At 50.4% G+C, this 21,236-nt stretch overlaps 14 protein-coding genes across 14 annotated transcripts; 7 read left to right on the top strand and 7 right to left on the bottom strand.

Moving 5' to 3' along the window:
- Positions 1-220: 220 nt before the first annotated feature.
- KNAG0K02530 (uncharacterized protein) lies at positions 221-1,075 on the top strand (the record flags this gene model as incomplete). Its single annotated transcript, XM_022610579.1, has 1 exon — positions 221-1,075. The coding sequence occupies one exon, from the start codon at positions 221-223 to the stop codon at positions 1,073-1,075; it is 855 nt and encodes a 284-aa protein (XP_022466861.1).
- Positions 1,076-1,850: 775 nt separating this feature from the next.
- On the bottom strand, positions 1,851-2,828 carry PHA2 (prephenate dehydratase PHA2; the record flags this gene model as incomplete). The annotated part of the gene is made up of 1 exon (XM_022610578.1): positions 1,851-2,828. The coding sequence occupies one exon, from the start codon at positions 2,826-2,828 to the stop codon at positions 1,851-1,853; it is 978 nt and encodes a 325-aa protein (XP_022466860.1).
- A 183-nt stretch (positions 2,829-3,011) lies between these two features.
- Positions 3,012-3,974, bottom strand: ATP11 (Atp11p; the record flags this gene model as incomplete). Its single annotated transcript, XM_022610577.1, has 1 exon — positions 3,012-3,974. The coding sequence occupies one exon, from the start codon at positions 3,972-3,974 to the stop codon at positions 3,012-3,014; it is 963 nt and encodes a 320-aa protein (XP_022466859.1).
- A 198-nt stretch (positions 3,975-4,172) lies between these two features.
- DAL82 (Dal82p) lies at positions 4,173-5,351 on the top strand (the record flags this gene model as incomplete). Its single annotated transcript, XM_022610576.1, has 1 exon — positions 4,173-5,351. The coding sequence occupies one exon, from the start codon at positions 4,173-4,175 to the stop codon at positions 5,349-5,351; it is 1,179 nt and encodes a 392-aa protein (XP_022466858.1).
- A 79-nt stretch (positions 5,352-5,430) lies between these two features.
- KNAG0K02490 (uncharacterized protein) lies at positions 5,431-9,225 on the top strand (the record flags this gene model as incomplete). Its single annotated transcript, XM_022610575.1, has 1 exon — positions 5,431-9,225. The coding sequence occupies one exon, from the start codon at positions 5,431-5,433 to the stop codon at positions 9,223-9,225; it is 3,795 nt and encodes a 1,264-aa protein (XP_022466857.1).
- Positions 9,226-9,314: 89 nt separating this feature from the next.
- Positions 9,315-10,238, bottom strand: LIN1 (U5 snRNP complex subunit LIN1; the record flags this gene model as incomplete). Its single annotated transcript, XM_022610573.1, has 1 exon — positions 9,315-10,238. One exon carries the CDS (start codon positions 10,236-10,238, stop codon positions 9,315-9,317), a length of 924 nt encoding a protein of 307 aa, XP_022466856.1.
- A 126-nt stretch (positions 10,239-10,364) lies between these two features.
- On the bottom strand, positions 10,365-12,419 carry SKP2 (putative SCF ubiquitin ligase complex subunit SKP2; the record flags this gene model as incomplete). Its single annotated transcript, XM_022610572.1, has 1 exon — positions 10,365-12,419. One exon carries the CDS (start codon positions 12,417-12,419, stop codon positions 10,365-10,367), a length of 2,055 nt encoding a protein of 684 aa, XP_022466855.1.
- A 217-nt stretch (positions 12,420-12,636) lies between these two features.
- Positions 12,637-13,167, bottom strand: ZIM17 (Zim17p; the record flags this gene model as incomplete). Its single annotated transcript, XM_022610571.1, has 1 exon — positions 12,637-13,167. One exon carries the CDS (start codon positions 13,165-13,167, stop codon positions 12,637-12,639), a length of 531 nt encoding a protein of 176 aa, XP_022466854.1.
- A 206-nt stretch (positions 13,168-13,373) lies between these two features.
- On the top strand, positions 13,374-14,744 carry STB1 (Stb1p; the record flags this gene model as incomplete). The annotated part of the gene is made up of 1 exon (XM_022610570.1): positions 13,374-14,744. The coding sequence occupies one exon, from the start codon at positions 13,374-13,376 to the stop codon at positions 14,742-14,744; it is 1,371 nt and encodes a 456-aa protein (XP_022466853.1).
- Positions 14,745-14,883: 139 nt separating this feature from the next.
- On the bottom strand, positions 14,884-16,674 carry KRI1 (Kri1p; the record flags this gene model as incomplete). The annotated part of the gene is made up of 1 exon (XM_022610569.1): positions 14,884-16,674. The coding sequence occupies one exon, from the start codon at positions 16,672-16,674 to the stop codon at positions 14,884-14,886; it is 1,791 nt and encodes a 596-aa protein (XP_022466852.1).
- Positions 16,675-17,236: 562 nt separating this feature from the next.
- Positions 17,237-17,869, top strand: MRPS18 (mitochondrial 37S ribosomal protein uS11m MRPS18; the record flags this gene model as incomplete). Its single annotated transcript, XM_022610568.1, has 1 exon — positions 17,237-17,869. One exon carries the CDS (start codon positions 17,237-17,239, stop codon positions 17,867-17,869), a length of 633 nt encoding a protein of 210 aa, XP_022466851.1.
- Positions 17,870-18,390: 521 nt separating this feature from the next.
- RPL25 (60S ribosomal protein uL23) lies at positions 18,391-18,819 on the top strand (the record flags this gene model as incomplete). Its single annotated transcript, XM_022610567.1, has 1 exon — positions 18,391-18,819. One exon carries the CDS (start codon positions 18,391-18,393, stop codon positions 18,817-18,819), a length of 429 nt encoding a protein of 142 aa, XP_022466850.1.
- A 189-nt stretch (positions 18,820-19,008) lies between these two features.
- BXI1 (Bxi1p) lies at positions 19,009-19,866 on the bottom strand (the record flags this gene model as incomplete). Its single annotated transcript, XM_022610566.1, has 1 exon — positions 19,009-19,866. The coding sequence occupies one exon, from the start codon at positions 19,864-19,866 to the stop codon at positions 19,009-19,011; it is 858 nt and encodes a 285-aa protein (XP_022466849.1).
- Positions 19,867-20,119: 253 nt separating this feature from the next.
- On the top strand, positions 20,120-21,139 carry YPT11 (Rab family GTPase YPT11; the record flags this gene model as incomplete). The annotated part of the gene is made up of 1 exon (XM_022610565.1): positions 20,120-21,139. One exon carries the CDS (start codon positions 20,120-20,122, stop codon positions 21,137-21,139), a length of 1,020 nt encoding a protein of 339 aa, XP_022466848.1.
- Positions 21,140-21,236: the final 97 nt, after the last annotated feature.

Raw genomic sequence — 21,236 nt, 5'->3', positions numbered from 1 at the left:
AAACACAATAATTTGTATACCTATACATTCTATGATGGGATTAGTCTTTGAATAAATACTTGCATTATTTAAAGATGTAAGAGTTTTGGTCGTTAATGCTTAACGTTGATATTTTTTATTTTTCGATCAATACTAAAAATTGGCTTACTGTAAAGGCATCTAGACTCATCGGTACAAAAGGTCAGACACGTTAGCGTGGAAGAGGCATCGAAGCATTCAAATGTGGCTTAAATACGCTCGAATAATATTTGGAGGGCTGCTAGCTCTTTCTACCGTCTCCATGAGCGCACTCTACCTCTTCCAGAATCGATTGGTGTATCCATCATGGGCACAAGACGCACGGAAGCACGTCGACACACCGGATATCAGGAACATACCATATGACAGGGTGCGGCTGATTACGAAGGATGGTGTTAAGATTGATGCATTTGATGTCAAGAACCCGAACTCCAAGACAACTATTGTCATTCTGTGTCCCAACGCGGGGAATATAGGGTATTTCATTCCGATTATCGAGCTCTTCTATCGTCAGTTTGGTTTGAGCGTATTCATCTACTCTTATAGAGGTTACGGGCTATCTGAGGGATCACCATCAGAAGCAGGGTTGAAAATGGATGCAGATCGTGCAATCTCTTATTTGGCTACCAACGAATTTCACAAGAAAAGAAAGCTCGTATTGTACGGTCGCTCTCTCGGTGGTGCGAATGCCATATACATTGCATCAAAGTACCCATCATTGATCGACGGTGTGATTTTGGAGAATACGTTTTTAAGTATCACAAAAGTGATCCCATACATGTTCCCCATCTTGTCTAAATTTGCATTTATGTGTCACGAACTTTGGAAATCAGAAGACGTTATTTCTCAGTGCAGCCCCAGCTCGCCCTTCCTGTTTTTAAGTGGGTTACGGGATGAAATTGTCCCGCCATCCCACATGAAGAAGCTATTTGAACTGTGTACGTCAACCGCAAAGCGTATTTTCGAATTCCCCACTGGCCACCATAACGATACTATTTTGCAAGACGGCTATTGGGAAATTATCAGAGATTTTTTGGACCAGTACAACTTCATATGAAAGTGGATGTATGCTAATTAAGATCCCTGCAGGGTCGTATGAGTGGAGTATTGTTGAAAACCAAATACCTATAAGCTGAATAAGTCAATCACTTACTTGCGGATTCACTGTATAGATTTTTTATATTGGAATTTTATGTTTGGAGGATTCTAACGGATGTGAACATTATCCATTTTATCAAATTTGGAAATTTATACTAGATACAGAAATCTGGGAATGACCACCAATTATACAACGGCACGGAACACTGTGAACCCGGGTTAGGGAATTGTTCAATAAGTGCACCCTACAGATACTTCCGAATCATATATAACCAGGCCATGCAGGATTGTCTCAGGTCTTAAAGTTTCTCGGAATAAGAACCAAGGAATAAAACGGGAATTAATGAACAATAACTAATTAACTAATAATCATTGCAAGGTACAACCAACGGGTCGACTAGAGTATATACTTAGATAATAACTAACAGTAGCTAACTTATATAACTAGCTAGTCTAACCCTAGTCCACATCGACAACCGAGTCCTACGCTAACAGAAATGATAGATGACCGTAGGCCAAGTCAACACACTGAACAAAAACAAGCAATATAAAGGAAAAGTGTCACATATGAACGATATATCTTTTGCTAACGTTATATTGATCGTTCTAGAGATAATAAAAACAAGTGTTACTATGATGAGAAAGTCCATTGAGGAGGTCAAAGAATGTCTTTAAATTAATCTGTTGCTATGGTGTACACGTAAACTGTTTACCATTGTGCGTATCCTACATTACTACTGGTAATATTTATGATTTCTTGGGAATGTCCCCCAAAGGCACCATTGCATACATTCGCCGCTGAGTTGCTTGTAAAATTCATCCCAGTCTTGTTTCTTTGGGTCATAGTCATACTCCACGTAGAATATATACTGCCATTTCCTAGGATTTGCTGAGCTATTGTACGGTCTCGAATGGATAGAGCACATGTTTACAGCATGTTTCTTCAAAACAGTTAACATGTCTACCAATGACCCGGGGTCGTCCTGCTCAATAGTGAAAGTAATTAGACTGACATACATTGTCCCGTCGTTGCACACAAGAGTACTGGTTTGGTGATGTCTTCTCAGCACCAAAAATCTCGTGGTATTCCCAAGTTTGTCGTTGATCGAATGATCCACGATATTCAAGTCGTATAATGTGGCAGCCGTCTCGCTGGCTATAGCGAGAAATAGTGTCTCGGTGTCCTTACACCCTGCCTGCTCCTCCCTTGCTTTCAACGCAGCATCTGAGGTAGAGGTACAGTCTGCGGTTTCAAACTTAACATTAGGGTGTTTCCTCTTCAACTTACTCAAGTACTCAGATACTTGGCCCCATACCTGTGGGTGCGAGAATATTCTAACTCTTTTGAATCGGTCCATGCCATCGGTTCCCTGCAACTCAACACTGCTTAGCAAACAGTGCGTGATGGAGACGTACTGTTCGCCGACTATCTCTAACTTGGGCACTTTTTGATTGCCCTGGACAGTCGTGTTCTTGTCCAGCATCCTGTCTCGCAGCAGGTCATAAGAAAAGACGACCTGACCGTTTGTCGAGTTTTCCAACGGTACCACGGAATAGTCGACGTCATTGTTCCTCTCCAATTCGTCAAAGCACTGCGGGATCGAGCTGGCTGGGGTGTACTTCACGTCGTTTCGCGACGAAAACTGCTGTAACGCAGCCTGGTGCGAGTACGTCCCGGGAGGCCCCAAAAACATCACATTGGTAGTTACCATGCTGGGGGAGGAAGCGCGGAGCTATTTTGCACTCGGATCAGCAGCGTCCCTTGACGAGCCAGCACTGAATAGCGAGTTCTTCGAGACCTGATTTGATAATCTTTTCCAAGTTGTACGTCATAGTCATCTATATACATATTTACAAAGTGAGTGGATGAGGCTATACGAGTGCCACTGGTTCCTTCAGGTGTCCAGAGATTGGGACAGTTCGATCAGCAGGTCGAGGTCAAATTCGCTGGACCCCTGGGTGAAATCTTGGAGCAGTTTCAGCCTCTTGCGGGCAATATCAGTGTCCGTCCCCAGCGCGCCGTAGAATCGTTGGACGTTGAGCAAGAGCAGGTGCGCATCCTGGAGCGAGACGTTGCAGTCGCTCTCGACTGTCCCGTTCATCAGCACGACTTGGTGTGTATCTTCTAGTTCTCTGTGGAACTCCAAGACTGTGTGCGGCCTTGCAAACTGCGTGTGGAGTTTGTATTCTGCGAGCGATGTAATCATGCAATGGACCGTGTGCTTGTCCGCGGCATTCCACTGCACGTAATGCAGCTCTACGGCAGGTTTCTCGCTCGTGGGCTGGTCGTCGGGGGTTGTCCTAGGGAGGGGCAGCACGAACGCTGGGTTCCCCCAGACCACAGTCATCATCTGGTCGAATACACGACGTGGTACCACTGCACACAGCGTGTTTTCTTTGGTCGCCCATCTGCCCTTCCATATGAATTCCACCTGTTCCGCACTTAGACCAAACACTTTGTCCAGTTTCATGTACGATGCCAACGTCTTGAAAGGCGGAGTCTCCTTCGGAGCGTCTTGTACCTTCGTCTTGGCCTGTCTATCAGGGCTGAATTTGGTAACTTTTGGGGAGCTCCGGCTGCTCTGCCAGTCCTCCAGTTCCCTTAACGGGTCGATCTTGTTCAATTCGCGCTTCTTGCTTTCGATCTCGTCCCGCAGGTGGTCTTTCAATTCCTCGACGCTGTTAAACCCCCTCCTCTTTGCCTCTTGTAACAGTTTCTCCGAGTACTGCGACGGCGACTGTGACGGCGACTGCGACGACTGGTAGCGCATGGAAGTTGCACATTTCGAGACCGGCCACCTGCTGACACCAATCCTCCGCGCCATCATCATCCTCCGCATCGTCAACATCCTTCTCATCATGATGGTACCGTTCTTCTAGCCGTTAGACGTCCTTTCCAACTCACTAGTCGCATCTCATCGGTCCATAATATTCGATATTCCTCGATATATGCCAAATCTGACGTTACTACCACAGCGCGTGTCTGCTAGAAGCCTCGACAGCGCTCGGATGAGTTCAGTTTAGCTGCTAGTAGAAACCCCGTTGCCAGTGTCAGGATGGGCGAGAATGAGCACGACGAGAGGCCGACGAAGCAAGTTTTGCGAAGGAGCAGAGAGTCGCTAGACCTTTTGTTGACGCTGTTGAACACACACAAGCCGCATTTAAAACCGTATTCGTGCCGGCTGAGCAGCTGGTACGCGCTGCTGATGGACTACAATACTGCCGCGGGGACGACGCTACGGCAGCCGCGGACTCTGCGGACGCGGTTCGAGCGGATCATGGGTCTTTTCCGGACTGACCGGGCGCTTGTGAACTGTTCGGACCCGGGACTGCTCGCGCGACTCGTAGAGGAGTACAGCAAGCCGTATCGACTGATGCGCAAGAGCTCACCAATAGAACCTGGTGCAGCTGGTGCGATGCCGAAGTCCAAGTACAAGATTGTCAAGCAGCGACCATTACACCAGAACAACAATGCCGTGGGGGTGCCACAGATCAAAGTATATTCCTCACGAGAGGACTTTACGAACGATACGCCGTCCTCGTCGTCAATATCGCCGCACATCAAACCTTTGGACACAATACAGTTGGGGATGCCCAACGGTGGGCATCCGTCTTCAGGCAGGGCAGAGCGGGACCCGGGCCAGACGCAGCTTCCCGGCTCTGACCCCAGCCCTGGCCCCAACCCTGTTAGGCGACCTCAACCACCGACACACCCAATCAACCATGAGACGTTCATGTACATGCGAGCAGAGAACACTCCTGCCGACGACGACCCAGAAGGCGAAGATGAAGAAGACGGTGACGTCGGCGACCAGCCGATTGCAATTGACATCATGGGCACGATGAACGAGACGTACATGGGTCTCGAGGACGTGCGGTCCCAGTTTCTGGACCTGCGCGCCCACCTGCAGCAGCAAACGAACGCCGTGCAGCACATCCGCGACGACGTGCGCGACCTCGAGCAGAACTCCGTCGAGGGCCGCACCTCGATCGTCGAGGACATCGAGCTGACGCGGGTCTCCCTCGTGGACGAGATCCAGTCCGTTCGGTCCGCGGTCGCCGATCTGCGCGCCCAATTCGAGGAGCACCGAGCTGCAACGCGCATCGCAGAGTCAGCAACACTCAAGAGACTCGACCGGATACACGACCTGCTTGTAGAGCACCAGGGAACGGCTCCACCAGGGCCCTCATCGCGGCGCCCATCGCCTGGTCATCGCGCCGCGGACCCAAGTTAGGGTTTCGACTTAAGCCCTAACTTGCACCTCCTATTTCTTTGGCGTCTCCGGAGTATAAAAGGAAGGAACCTCGCTAGGGATGGGTTGGGCCCTGTTGTTGTTGTTGTTGTTGGTTGCTGTTGCTGTTGCTGTTGGTGGATCCTGGGTGCCAGGTATGAGCAAGAAAGAGGCGCAGATACAGTGGGTGACCGTTGCGTTGAACGAGGCGGCGATTGACTCGCCGTCCTTCCGGGCGTACGTGAACCACTACCATACAAAAGTGACACGGCTGGAGGACTGGGTGCAGAGTTACGGCCAGACGGTCAATTCGAAGTACGTGGAGACCGCGAAGGAGTTTCGGGCGATCAAGCGCGGACTGTTGGGCAGTCTGTTGCCCCCGCCGGACCTGCTGGGAGGCGGTTTGACCGCTAACCAAACGTACGCGCCGCTTATCGTGCATCGGTTCAACGGCGACTACGAGGCGTTTATCAAGAAAGTGTCCAGCGTCGTGTTCATGAGGGACGGTACGTATTCTGGTTTCATCCAGGAACTGATGCGCGATGGGGTCGACCCCTACGAGGTGAAACGCAAGAATTTCGAGTACTTTCAGAGTAAGTTTGACGCGGCGCTGAGCCAGTCGCAGAGTCTTGAGCGGGACGGGGAGAACTCTTCTCCACGGTTCTTGCGTGACGAGTCCGCCGGGCTTTTCGATATGTGGAAACATTACTTGGACGCATCGCTTGGTATCGTCGCGGCCATTGCGGAGATACAGTTGCATTTGGACCGGTTTCTAGTGCAAGTGACGAGTCAGATCAACGCGCAGAATAAGTTCTCTTTGTCGAACGCGGAGAAAGAGATCAATCTCGTTCCAGAGCTCGACGATTACGTCAGCGACTACACCTCATGGATCAATATCACCTCGAAGACCGCGGGGCCTATGCAGGATGGGCTCAAGCAGTCTCAGAGGTACATATACCACCAGGCTATGAAGGAGTTTGAACCTTCGCAGGATCTCGCCGAGTACAACCTCGACAAGATGAATTTCGCTGGATCGTCGACGGACTGCTTTGCACACGTCCGCCAGAAGAAGGCTGGATGGCTGTACATGAAATCGTTCGTCGGGTCCGACAACAAAGAGGTGTGGGTCCGGCGGTGGTGCTTCGTGGACGATCTCATCTTCGGGATGTTCCTGTTGTCGCCAGCGAAGACCTCCGTCGAGGAGACGGACAAGTTCGGTATGGGCCTGATCCGTGCGAAATACCTACCCGAAGTGCCCCAGCGGTTTGCCTTCCAACTGACGATAAAGGGAGCTGGAGCTGACAAGAAGAGCGACCTTGAACTCGTGTTCCAAGCGGAGAACGTCGAGTCCCTAAAATCGTGGATCCAGATTTTCCAAAAGGCCAAGTCAAAGTACCTAACGCTATTGGAGGACAATAAAGTGGACGTCAGCTACGCGGCAAAGAGATACCCTCCAAGATTCTTAGAGTTTGCCTCGTCTCTAACGACAGTGAACGATCAGTTGCTCACAACTTACGACTCGAAGGCAACAATCTCTTTGATCGAGAAGGTTAAGAAGGACTTTAAGACGGACAGCATTGATTCCTTAATGGAGCAAAAAAGTTTTGGGTTCTTGCTTGCCTCCACGCCACTTTCTACTAAGTTGACCCCACTGGCACTGTTGTCCGGTGTCCAAAGAAACAAGTACGAGTTTTACGACGCAATACAGGCAAACATCTGGGGGGTGAACACCATCAATCAAAACGGTGGGGTTTCGATCAAAATCGGAGAGAGTAACAAAAGACTGAAGGTCGCAGACGTGTACCCTTCCAACTATCCGGACTCCCTGAAGGCGCTGAACATACAGTTCAAAACAATCTTTGAAAGTATCAACTACGAGTACGCAGAGGGTATTTTGCAGTCCATTGATGAACTTCTCCTGTTCAGGTTTAGCGCAATCTGGGCAGCCAACAGGACCCAGAGAATAGCAGCGATGTTCTACGTCACGGAAAAGTACATCTACGTGTATATGAGTTTCCTGGGATTTTCACATCTTTCAAGAAGACCAATTGATTCCTACAGCTCTGTTGAGTACGATACCGGTGTGAGAAACGTCATTAAACTGCACACTTTGGACGGACTGCACTTGAAATTCCACGTCTTCTTTGCCAATTACAAAATGGTTGCTTCAAAGTTACAGTACCTGATTGAAGCGCGCCAAGGTAAGACAAAGAAGACTACAGAGGAGATTATAACTAAATTCCAAGAAATCGCCGAGGTGTACCAGGAACAAGAGGGGAGCGATAGAAAGGCATTCTTCAATAAGGAAAGTGAAATTGCAAACACTTTGGGGAAAACTTTCTGGAATATTAACACAAGTTCCAAGAAATTGATGGATAGGTGCAAGAACATTCGGAAAAATTACACGAGGACTTACACCAAATGCTACCCTATCTCTAGTAAAGGTTTGATGCACATTTTGTTTGGTGACCAATCCAAGGTATTCCCAGATAGTTTGTTTTTCGCCGATAGAAACAGCAACTATAACACCAATTGGTACTGGAAGAAAGTGGAAATCAGCAAAGGTACTTACCAACTAGTGAGATCGATCCAATTCAACTTGAACAGAACAGATAACTTCCTATCTGATAATGCACAGGAATTGTCGACTAACCAGAGAATCATAAGGATGATCGAGAACAGGTACTACGAGGTGGACCAAGATCCCCTGGTGATGAAGATCCCTTTCTGCCACCCGCTGAAGATAGCAGCCAAGTACGTGATCACTGAACCAGCGGACCCGGAAAGTAGTGCGAACAGCAAGCTACATCTTTCCTCAAACGAATCCGTCTTTCACACGAACTACAAGATAGAGTATTTGGAAACGAAGACTCCGACATTTGTTGAAACTGTGGTGAAGAACTTCATAGAACGGTTGACATACATGGAGTTTAATATGATCTGGCGTGCTGTTCATTACTATCTGGAGAGAATTGGTACCCATAGCAAAACTGTGAAGGCTATGAAATTAGGTGGCTTGATAGGTGTAATCTCGAACACGGAAGATGCGGAGAAAGAACCAACTGAGAAAGATGAGGATAATGAAACCAGTGGTGAACCCTTGGAGGAATGGAATAGCGAGACGAGGGAATCTGATACAAACTCGGAGAAAATGGCCGCGGAGCTTTCCAAGGACATGGAAGTCTCCGCGGCCAAGGACATGGAGGCTAATATGAATCAACGGGCGACTTACGATGTTACGTACTCCGTGTCGCTTCTGCTCAAAGTCCTTGCGAAACTGATTGTTAGCCGTATCGTCCGCACTTTCTTCATTGTCTTGAGGCTGCTGATTGTTGGCCTGAGCTTTGTTGGAACCGCGTTGTCGCACATCAACAAGACATTGTTGTTGGGCCTCCTTGTTTCTATTATTTTCAATTTGTTCTTTTCCGGTAGGTCGACGATGAATTACTGGTCCGTGAAAAAGGCTAATAGTATCTTCAACGATTTTGTCGCTGGTAACCAGAAGAGCACGATGGAACGTGCACTGTACATCAAAGACATGGATCTTTTAACGGACTACTTGTCAAACTCGGACAGTAACGCTGCCTTCAAGAAGTTCAACGAGGAACTGAGTACCAGCCGCGGGAACCAATACGGGGAGTCCAGGAGACAAGTTGCCGTTAGAAGAAACGAACTGTTGGTTGAACTGCGCATCTTGCAGAATATGGAGAAGGAGATCCTTCATGGTGACTACCGGAAGTTTTTGATCCAAGAGATTGAGAAGTGTCGCAAAGTTCACGCTGAATATCCTAAAGTGTGGGTTGAGGACCCCGTGCTGAAAAAGTACTGTGACAGTTGTAATGAAGAACTTCAGAACTTGAGTTCTAAGTTGTTGTAGGTAGTATGAAAGAATAGATAAGACTTATTATTTATATATTCTGATTGTATTTTATAGTGTGTGTTTTTTTGTTGTTTCTAATACATTATTTACATAAACTCTAGACAACCAACAAAAAGCCAGCTGTCTATCTTGTCATTGTCCTCATGGTATTTGACGATTACATTATCGTTGAAGGCCGTTTGCTTCCAATGCTGCATCTCGTAGTTCGAGTATACACCGTGGACTTTGGATGGCGAGTGGCTCCATTTGAAATCCCAGGTTTTTTGGGCGTAGTTGTCCACGGGGTCCTTACCATCTATCGATTCCTCCTTGATCACCTCATGGATCTTCGTCCGATCCCAACTGTAAATGTCCTCCATACCCTTCTGTTCCAACAGTGAGATTAGATCAGTGAGCAAGTCAATAGCATTGTCTATGCCTTGTCGGATTAACCCCGGGGACTGCAATTTCTTGGCCGTTTGTCGCAGTTTGGAGTACCGTGCGAGTGTGTACATAATGGTTTCATGTTTATCGACGCAGTATAGCAGCCGTACCAGCGCCTCCTCTGTCATGAGCTTCCTACGAGCGCGCTGCTGGGTCCTTTGCTTCTCCCTAAGGAGAGACTGTCGAGACCTCTGTGCCTCAGCCACTGCCTCCACATCTTCCACCTCGCCAATCCATGCGTCCTGTTCCTCAGCTTCGTCATCGCTCGCCTGCGGTATGTAGTTCCCATCCTTATCGAAGACACCGTGCTCCAAATCCTCGGCTAAATTGAACGGTTCTAGATGGCTGTCCGCCACCGCAACAGTCGACTCCTTTTCTAAATCCTCCAAATTCTCCCTCTTGAATTCCTCCATATCCATCAGCTGCGCAGCGTTCTCGTCATCACTGTCGCTCTGCGAGCCACTTCCAGAGTCATCCGGCAGTGACTCGCCCTCACCGGTCCGTTTCCGCCGTTTCAAATCGCTCACGCCATCGACACCATCAGAACTACTACTTCTCCGCTTACCCTTAGCCAGCAGATCGCCCATTGGCAAGCTCCACAGACGACCATCCAATTCGTGCCAAATGGCAATTGACCTTCATCTCAAATTTTCCACGACGTCAGAAAAGAAGAAAAAGTGTCACAAATTCGACCAAAAAACTGATCCAGCGACTCACTTCGGTCTCCCGTACGAGTACATCAGGACGCCGTCCCTGTCGCGGACCTCTATGGGCACGTTGACGTTGAGGACCGGTTGGAAGAGCAGTTCCCATTCGTACCGCGTTCTCTGCGTGCAGTCGGCTTTTTTCCGCAGCATCTGGATCTTCACGGACTTGAAGCGGGACAGGGACTTGAAGAAACAGTAGAGGTTTATGTTCGGGATGTCCTTGAAGTTCTTGAAGTTCTGGTAGTTGTTGAGGGAGTCCTCCTCGATTTTGTCTACAAGGGTGTCGACGTTCTCGTCAGTGTCTATCGAGGCCAGTTCGTTCTTGAGACAGCGCTTGACGTCGTCTATCCAATAGTAGTTTGCTGCTACGCCCGCACGGTTTGCTGCAGCACGGTAAGCAATTAGCGTTTCTTGGTCGAGAGAGTCTGCCCCCAGCACAAGCCTTTCCGCGTAAAGTCTCGGCGGTAGTGGGGAGACATTCGTGAATGGGATATTGATGACGTTGATGTTGACGTTCCTGTGAGGTAATCTGTCCCAGAGGCTTTTGTAGTCATGGTAGAAGTAGTGGAACGGTGGGACTTTGGACATGTTGAAGTACTCGCCCTGCCCACGGGTCAGTTGTGATGGTTTCCTCACAGTTCTGCGGTTCGTGTCCGTCATTGTCCTGGATAAGTATTTAAGGTTCAAAGAGAGCACGACCGGTGTCGTTGGTGGTGGGCTTTGCAAGACGTGTTCCAATGGGTTGTCCAGTAACGTCTCTGTTACTGAGTTACAGTCGTCGTCCATCGTATTTTCAAGGGTCGGATCTGTCTGTCTGTAGTAATAGTCGTCCGAGACCAGCTGTTTCGCGGTTGTGAAGCAGTCACTGTTACAGTCCAAAGTGAGTTCTGTCAGCGCGGGGAAGCAGTTGCACAGAAGCAGATCGTATTTGCTCGTGATCTCGAGAAGACTGACCGTGGTCACCTGTTTAAAGTACGACTGGAAGAGTCGCAGTATGCCGTTCCCCGGTGTAATCTTACATCCTGTGAGTACAAGCCTTGAGAAGGGTGCGAACACAGTATGAATGCCCCTGCTGTCGCGCCTGAGCACAAGGGGCAGGAATTCCATTGGTGTGTCCAGCGATGCAGTGTCTATAGTGACGTTCTCGAGTCGTAGTTCCGTGATGATTCCAAAGCAGCAGAGCAAGTTCGGTCTCAGCAGGAGTGTTTGTGCCGACGCGGTCTGTTGCTTTGCTCCTCTGATCTCCAAAGTCTTGATTCTTTGCAAGGAGTAGAATTTCCGCTGGTACTCGTCGACGAATTGCTGTGAGATCTCAAAAGTTCTCAGGTCGTTGAGGGTCATGGACTGCTGTCCCTTGATGATTTTCTTAAAGAAGTCGCGGGACCCATCGTTGAACACTGAGTACCACAATGGGATCTTGAAGTTGACGCTCACGTCCGAAAGGATGACGTGGGTCACGTTGGGCAGGTAGTCTATGATGTCGAGAACAAGCTCGATGTACGTGTAGTACGTGTACTTGCTTGAACCACTTTTCGACGAGCCGAGGTTATATGACCCTGCGATGACGTTGCTTGAGTCCTGCTTGTTGTAGAACTTGCTGTACTTGAGCAGCGAGTCCTGGCACTGTGGGTCTATAAACTGCACAGATTTCACCAAGAACCGTGCGTTCGTGCTCTTGAAGTCAAGCTGCCCCTTCCCACTGGCTCTACCTTCTCTCCTCTTGTGTAAAGTGTTCGATGTCCTGAACTCGGAGTGTATCAACGAATTGAACTGCAGGAGGGACACCTTCGAGTGCAACTTCACGTTCTCAAAGAGCAAGTTGTTGCTAATAACGTCGTACAGCCGTGAGTGCAGGGGGCACAGCGCAAGCAAAGTGTTAAGGTCCAGCATCCGCAGCACTTTCAACAGTATCCTCTCCGGTAGTCTCACAAGCATCCCGTTCTCTTGCATGTGACGAGCGTCCTGCCCATCCACCCGCTGGTCTAACTCCAGCGGCTCCCGCTGCGACGCACCGCCCAGCATGAAGTACCGCGACTTCCCAAGCAGTTGGAACCGTCCCATCTCTCTTTACTATCCCTGCAGGGTCTCCACTCTGCGGCGACTTCCAATCTTCTGCAGGCTCCCCGGGGGACACTTGACAAACCGTGTGTATCGCACCAACGCTAACAACACTGTCAGTTCCGACCTGTCCACGCTCCTATCAGAGCAACGTTCTTCTCTGTATCTGTGTGTGTTACAACTATATCTGATATCTTACTTAAACCGCAAGACGAAGTGGTCAGTGCGAGTCCGTGTCTGGTCCCTTGTTGTCCCTCGCGTACTTGGACAGCGTCCCCTTGAGCTGTTCTGGGATGTCCTCGAGGACGAGGTCCTCCGTGGTCTGCGCGACGGTCTCCCCACGGGCCCGCATGATATCCTCTATCGTGACACTCGAGTCTGCGAATATCTTGAGGTGGTCCGCGATGAGGTGTCTGTTCTGGCACCCGGGGCACTGGATGAGCACTGTCCCGCCCGTGTAAGCCTGCTTCGAGATCGTGTGCGAGGACCGCGTGTCACACTTCTTGCAAGTAAACGCAATCATCAACTGTGGTTTGTCCATGGCCAGTTTCGCCGAGGATGGCCCTACGGAACCCTTCTTGTCAGCAGCAGCCGGCGTATTACTACGGCTCGTAACAGCAGGTTTGTCTGGACCATTCTTGGCGCAGATGAGCGCAGTTCTGAACGCCCTCGATGCAAACACCCTGGGTGTCAGCACCCTGGGACCAATCACTCCAGAACGCAGCCCAAAACGCAGAGCAACCTTCCCCATTGCATTTCTTATCATCATGACGCTGTAGCAGTCGTCGTATCCCCCAGTACCAGCACCAGCAGGCTCTCCAAGTCGCAACCATCTCTGTAGTAAGCATCGAATCCTAAAACTGAAAGATTCAAATGCGACGAGGTGTTGGACGCTGACAACAGCAATACCGTCAGGGACAGCGACACCAACGGCCGTCTTCCAGATCAGCGTGCGTGATGGTCGCCACGGCAGGGAGCAGTGAGGACGAGCTGGCCGAGCGGATCTTGCAGCGGGCGCAATTGGCGCAGTGGAAGAGGCAATTGAAGGTCGGTCTGAACCAGACTCTGGGGGGTTACAGCGCTGGAAACCCGGGCTCTGCAAGAAAACGGTCCAGTGGTATCGACCAGGCTGACTTCACTGCAAGGGACAGTCTTCAAGGAGAAGTTGAGGTGGAGAGGGAGACGGGCACGGGCACGGCAACTGCTGCTTCTGAAGCAGATCTGGAGAGCAGGGAGGATGGGTCGCCCTGGAAGAAGCACCAGGCGGATAGAACGCCGCTCAAGCAGCGGCAGGCCAGTGTTGGGACCACCACGCTGGCGGAGGCAGACAGGCAGCGGACCTCCGGATCGACGCCCGTACGGCACTACGTCAAGCCAAGAATCACACCAACCAAACTGAAGACCAAGATTGAGACGGGGACACCAGAGAAGGCCTCCGGTGGGCACACTGCTGACCAGAAATTCACAACTCCGAAGAGCACAGCGCAGGTGCCAATCAGGAACCACAGCGTTTACAACGACACTGGGGAACCTCTGGGCCTGAACAGCACCAACAACAGCGCAGGTGCAGACTTGCTCATCTACCTTGCGACGAGTCCATACTCTTCCGCGACCCGCTCGCAACAGCAGCACCAGCAACAGAACCCCTCCTCTAGAGGTACAGCGAGGATCCCTACAACGCCGTCCTCGTCGATATACGGTACGCACCACCATACTGACGCAAACGACGCCATAAGGTTGTCGAACTTGAAGCACTCAATGTCCTCACCACAGTCCACGTTCAAAGTGCCGCACACGGTGGGATCCAGCGGGTTCATGTACCCTCCCTCGTCCTCATCGTCTGCAGGTGTACACGCGTTTAACAGCGACCTCATGGAATCGCCCTCGCTGTACTCGATGAGCCAGCAGCATCTCACGCCGCGGAAAAGGACAGGCCCACCGAGGAGTGCTACGGAACTGGCCCCCATTCCTACAACACCGTCAAGAGAACTAACAGCTCCGTCTTCTGCCTCGCACAACCTTCTCAAGACTCCGAACTTCAACATGGGCGACTACATACACAACATATTCAGTCCCTCGCCGAGAATCACGGGTGGTGGAGGCGGCGGCACACCGGCCATCAGACGCGGCAGCATTAACAGCATCGCATCTATCTCCCTCATGAACACGGCAGGGAACTCCGCAATCAACGCGGCGAGTCCGGCGGCACCCACTATCCATGGTAATAACGACAATAACTACCACGGTAGCAACGTTGCAACCGCGTCAGAGATAGACATCAAAGTAAACGATGTTTCTACAAGTAGGGACCAGAGCAAAGACGTGTAGCAAGGTTTGGAAGTGTCCAACATCCAGCCCCATTGCATTCCCTCGACTTTGTATACCACTCTTTATATGTATAAACCTACAAAAGAGATACAACTTATAAATGGTTGTGCGTACGTGCGCACCGCGTTGTCCCGCGGGTTCAACGCCGTTTATCATGCCTTTTGTTCTTGTGCTTTACTTCCTCGACGGGTTGTGCGATGGGGATAGTGTCCTCCCCTCCCTCTGCAAGTGCGGCCGCCAGACCCTTCTCGTCTTTAAACACTTTCTTCCTCCACTCTCTGAGACGTTTCGACTTGGTCACTTTCCTCTTGTCTTTGCTGCGTAACTCTTTCTCTCTGTAAGGTGCAAACTTCTTCAAGCTGATGAAGTCGTTCAAGTCTGTGTCATCTGCGGCAAATATCTCTCGCGCGTTCAAACCGTAACTCTCAGGGGACACCTCACGGTATCTGAATTTGATCTCCGGCTGAGTCTTACTCCTACCTCTCTCCTCCAGGTCCTTCTCCACCTCTTCGAGCAATGCCACTTTGTTCTTCTCGACAGCGTGGTCGACTAGATCCACAAGCTTCTTTTTCTGCTTCTTCTCCTGCTGTTTGTCGGTCTTCTTGGCCTTTCTGCTCTTGCGAGTCGGTTCTTCCGTGGTGTCTTCAACGATCTGCTCTTTGGGTTCCTCTTCTGGTTCCTCCACTTCCCCATTATCGTCGTTTTCGTTGTCCTCCTCCATAAGATCATCGTCCCATTTGGGCTTTTCTCCAGAGTCCTCGTAGTATTGCTCGTTGAACAGCTCCGCGATGACGTTATCCCAGTCGTTTTCCGAGTATTCGCTGTTCAAAAGCGTGTTGGTGATCTTGTTGACCATTTTCTCGTCAATCTCGGCGCCGTACTCCTTCTGCAATTGTGAAAGTACGTCCGTCAACTTGTTGACCTTCTTTATCTTCTTCTTCTGTACGGCACCTTCCCTCTTTTCGTGCTCCTTTATCTTGGTCTCCCTTTCATCCTCTCTCTTCCGTCTACGGGAGTTGGTCTTCGACCGCCTTAGTGTAGCCTGCGTACGCGCGTACGACACGATCTCCGCGGCGTTTGGGTCCTCGTACCTAAAGTTATACGCCTTTTCGAAGTCTTCTACGGCGTCGTCGAAATTGCGTTCGTCCTCTAGAGCGGCATCTGCGATATCGAGATCGATCGTCTTATCCCCCGGTTGAGGAATCCATGCCTGCCTCTGTAGGAACTCGTCCAAGAATTCATCACCTTGACCCTCCTTCGGGTCTGGCAGTTTCCGTTTCTCCGAACTAGTACCGGTGGCACCGTCGGTACTGGCCACGAGTTGTTTCTTCTTCATGAACCCGTCATCACTGTCATCACTTCCGGCCACATCGACCGCGTTCTTGATCTCGTTCAACAGTTCGTTCCGTTCGTCCCTCTGCTGTGACACATACGACTGTTGACCGTCCACCGTACGTGAGAAATCCTCTCTATCCAATTGGTCGTTATCCTTCAATGCGTCACCAGACAGCAAGTTCATTCTGTGGTAGTCCTTCAAGTACACCGGTTTGTCCCTCTTCTTGTCCAGTGGGGTCTTACCTTCCGACTCTTGAAAGAATTTTACCTTCGGGTCCAGCAGAGTAGAAGTATCGTTGTTTCTAATGGCAGTCAACACTTTATTAATACCTTCCTCGACATCCTCGGTGACCAACTCACCATAATCGTCCTCCTCTTCCTCAGAGGAAGATGACCCAGAGTACTCGGATTCACCGGCACTTAGTTCCCCCCCATGCTCCTCTGTGCGGGTCTGAACCTGTTCCTCTTTCTTAAGAGACTCTCTCAATGCGGCCTCCTTGGCCTTCTTCGAAGCAGACTTTTTTCTTGGCATAGTTATATCCTCTCTCAGGCTGACGTGATAACGGAGCAGATATAAAGCGTAACCACGGAGCATCAACTCGAATCAAACCAAAGCTACTCGTCACTTTAAGAGATGCTCATCGCTTAAAATTTTCCACCGCTTAGAGAAGTCCAATATCGTGTTGTACGAGCAGGGCGTGCGGCTGACCACCACAGGGCAAGGCAGAGGTCCTCACCACGAGTCCCATCTGGGTCCCTCCCTGGACTGCACTGGTCTCGGGTTAGTGTACATCCCATACGAACTTCAACCTCGGGACCTGCTTCCCCCAACGATTAGTGCATTGGGTCGAGCAACCGGGGAAACAGCAGCAACCCTTACAGATGAGCTTGGTAGTTTCATAAGTTCAATGGCAACAGTGCACGCACACCACCCGTCCCATCCCGAGTCTCAACTACGCACTGCCATCTCACTGCACACCACTCCTCAACCAACTCCGTCGGCGCCCTCTGCCTCTCTGTGAAGCCATTCAGGTCTCTGTTACATACAATTTTTCAGTTCAAAAGGGAGACACACAGTGACGAAGAAACCTTCCACAAGACGGTGCAGGAGAGGATCACACTGTCTAACTTTACATACACAGAGCCACAGACACAGAATGCTCGGTAATTTGGGGTTACAACGGCCGCAGCGCGGTTTCTGGCGGTGCATTAAGAGGTTTAACTCGACTAGTCCACCGCGTCCCCTACAGGTGACCAACAGCGGTACCACCCCGGCACCGTTCCAGTTTGCGAACGTGCGGCATCCGCAAAACACTGATGGGTTCTCTGTGTTGAAGCCGAACGAGATCACAAGGAGTTATACGCTACACTGCCTCTTCACGAAGAACAACACACACTTCACGTATGCGGCGACCGTGGAGGACACGAACTACCTGGCGATGCACCCTGACCTGTCGTACAACGCCAAGTTCCAGTACTACGCTAAACTACCCTCCAAAGTGAAGATCGCCATCTCTACTGGGTGTCTTGGTTTCCGGAAGGCCGCGCGTGGTGAGTACGAGGCTGCCTTTCAGACGGCTAGTAAAATGTTCAAGACGATACAGGAGAAGAATTTGCTGAACCACCCGATTGACATTGTCATGAAGGATTTCGGGAAGGGCAGAGCCGCTTTCATCGCTGCTTTGAACGGTAAAGAGGGTACTTTCGTCAGGCCCAAGATAAGAACGATCAGCGACGCAACACCGTTGAAATTCGGCGGTGTACGTTCCCCACGGATAAGAAGACTGTGACCGAACGAAGTGGTCGTACCCAGTACTTTGTAGATAATCAAGAACAACCAATTGTACTAGCAGCAGCAGCAGCAGCAGTAGTAGTAGTAGTAGATTCAATGTATATAGCGATCTCCGAGCAGTGGTGGGTGGGTGCAATTTGCAGTCACAAAACTTGTTTTTTTTATTTTTTGTAATTTTTTTCAGCTTTAAATTAATTTCCCGTTTGGGAAGGACGCGAGTTCGAGAAAGCGCAGCCAGGCAGAGCCGGTGGGGCGGGCTCCGCCTGGAATCCCGTCCAGACTCAGAATCCCAGGCGGAAACTCTGCCTAGAATCTCCGCCTGGCCTCCACGAACTCTCAATTTTTTTCAGAGGCAGATGACGCTCTCTTTGGAAATCCGTCCACATCGCACTCGTCACTGAAACTTTGCACGTTTTAGGCTCTTTGTAGTGTTACCTGGTGTATTTGATAGGGTGTTTTGTGTGCACATCTTGAGAAGTTCCCAGATCAAACACAGACAACACAGACACATATTCAATAATGGCTCCATCCGCTAAAGCTACTGCTGCTAAGAAGGCCGTTGTCAAGGGTACCAATGGTAAGAAGGCTTTGAAGGTCAGAACCTCTGCCACTTTCAGACTCCCAAAGACTTTGAAGTTGACGAGAACTCCTAAATACGCCACCAAGTCTGTCCCTCACTACAACAGATTGGACTCGTACAAGGTCATCGAGCAGCCAATCACCTCCGAGACCGCCATGAAGAAAGTCGAGGACGGTAACACTTTGGTTTTCCAAGTCTCCATGAAGGCCAACAAGTACCAGATCAAGAAGGCCGTCAAGGAGCTATACGAGGTCGATGTCCAGTCCGTCAACACTCTGGTCAGACCAAACGGTACCAAGAAGGCCTACGTCAGATTGACCTCCGACTACGATGCTTTGGACATTGCCAACAGAATCGGTTACATCTGATTTGCAAAAACCTTGGTAATAAAATAGAGAGAGGAGAAGGGATTAAGAGTTTGTGTCTTGCGCAAATCTCCCACCAACAGAAAAAGCAGTCATCATTCCAGCCATCCAAACGGTATTATAGTATAATAAGATATTGTATAGTGAGTACATATATACGAAGTGTGTAATATCTAACAGAAAACTATTAACTCAGTTGTCGTCGTTGTGCGATAGGATTCTCAAGATGGACAGGAAAAGGTTGATGATGTCCAAGTACAACATCATCGCACACTTTATCTCCTCATCGACGTACACTTTCCTGAACACAAGCTGTGTGTCGACAAACAAGTACACGGTGAAGACGATCGCTCCGAGCCACCCGTAGAGCAGGTCCCACTTCCCTGAGATGCCAAAGAACAGTGACGAGAACCCGATCCCAATGATCAGCCACAGTGCCCAGTTCAACCAATAGTACACTGACCCCATCGACTCAAGAGCAATCTGGAACCTTCCCGAGATGGCTACCGCTGACACACCGACAACAACAACCGTGGTAATCAGCAGCGCGCTCAGCACGGTCCCAGAATCGTACGTCAGGCAGACGACACCAAGTGTATACGCCTCCGTGAAGGTGAACACCATCAGCAGGGCAAACTGCCGGGATTTCGTAAGGATGTACCATGGCCGCTGCTCCCTGCGTGCCCACGCGGGCTCTTGCTCCTCGTTCTTCGCATCCCAGTCCTCACCTCTAGGAGACAGCGAGATCCACAGACAGGTCACGAAGGACACGGCAAGTGCAGTCCACCACAGCCACATGTGGTCCAGCACGAACCGTTGCAAAACACGGTACTTGCTCACAAACAGCGACCAAGTGAACGTTATCAGCAGCTGCGTCGACAGAACCGTGTACACCTTCCGTGTGAAGTGCCTCCTGACAGGCGCGTCGCAGAACGCAACCTTCGTCGAGTAGTTGAAGTCATCGAGCAAGGGGTCCACTGCAGCCTGTCCAACAGCAGCCTGGCCAGAGTTGTGCTCCTCGTAAGGTGGGGGTGGTACCGTAGTAGACATGTGCGTATCTGTATCTGTTCCTTAGCGCCACAAACCAGCTGCGTTGGGTGCGTCTGTAGCTGTATCTACCGTTGGCGATGAGTAGTCCCTAAAACAGATACCCAATTTTTGAATTAAATATATATTTAACACGAATTGAACAATTAACTTACACGGCTGTTGGTCATTACCAGGATGCAGTGCTGTTGTGGACTGTGTTGATGGTCTGTGTGATTGCACGAGGTAGGATACACAGGACGAGGGCTTCTTTTAGATGGCAAGCAACAAGAGACACTCGTTCAATGTGTGGCAGTCGCCCATGGCGTCGCCGCCGCAGAGTCCCGCGGCACAGTTCCCGCGGGCGCCGAAACGCACGAGAAGCAGGCGTGTTAGGGACTCCGCGCTGCTGATGGATTCCGCCGGGCACACGCATCTGAAGTTACTACTTGTAGGGGACGCGAATGTGGGAAAGACGGCGATGATCCTGCGGTACTGTGACCTGCTGCCGATGAAGGATCCCGTTGATGGTGCGCCCCAGGAGGCGGCACTGGACACGCGGACGACCATCGGTGTCGATATCAAGAACAGGTTGATTGATATCGACCACAGGTTCTTCAACTGTCTCATATGGGACACTGCAGGGCAGGAGCGGTTCCGCAACGCGATAATACCGTCGCTGTACAGGAACTGTCATGGGGTCGTGCTCTGCTACGATACGTGCAGGCGGAGCACGCTCGACAGCTGTCTCGAGTACTGGATCCCGGAGGCGCTCAAGAACCTGACCTCTGCGGACCTTAAGAGGGCGCGGTTCTACCTCATCGGCACCAAGCTGGATTTGGACGACGACAGAGAGGTCACTGCGGAGGACGTTGCGGATTTCGTGGCGCGGTCCCGGATGGAATATAACGTCCCCATTGAGTCCCATTTCGCGGTGACATCTCGGTGGTCGGACTCCGTGGAGCGTGCATTTGATGCAGTCATCACTAACCTCGTCGAAAACGGGTGCTACGATGACGACGACGGTGAGGAGGCCAGGAAACGCCGATCGCGGTACTCGAGTTCCGATTTGGAGATGGCCAGCGACACAGTGGACTCCACAGTGGACGATGAGCAGGACTACAGCAAGAAGGAGGAGGAGGAGGCAGACTGGCGAGATTACGACCATGTGTTCAAACTACGTATCAGGGGCACCAAGCGCAACATCAAGACCTCGTCGGTAGACATCACGAAACCTTCCCCCGACGAGTCCTCAGCATCACAACAGCCTTACCCAGGCACGTACTGCTGCACCTGACTCGCGGGTCAACATTACTTAGCATGCATCTCTTAGCATATATACCGTCATATAAACGTTCCAGCATTACAGCTTCATTGATAGTCGATAAACTGTT

Source organism: Huiozyma naganishii, chromosome 11 (assembly GCF_000348985.1).
Source record: "Huiozyma naganishii CBS 8797 chromosome 11, complete genome".
In the NCBI taxonomy this organism is placed as follows: Eukaryota; Fungi; Ascomycota; class Saccharomycetes; order Saccharomycetales; family Saccharomycetaceae; genus Huiozyma; species Huiozyma naganishii.
This window is presented reverse-complemented; position numbering and strand designations above follow the sequence as displayed.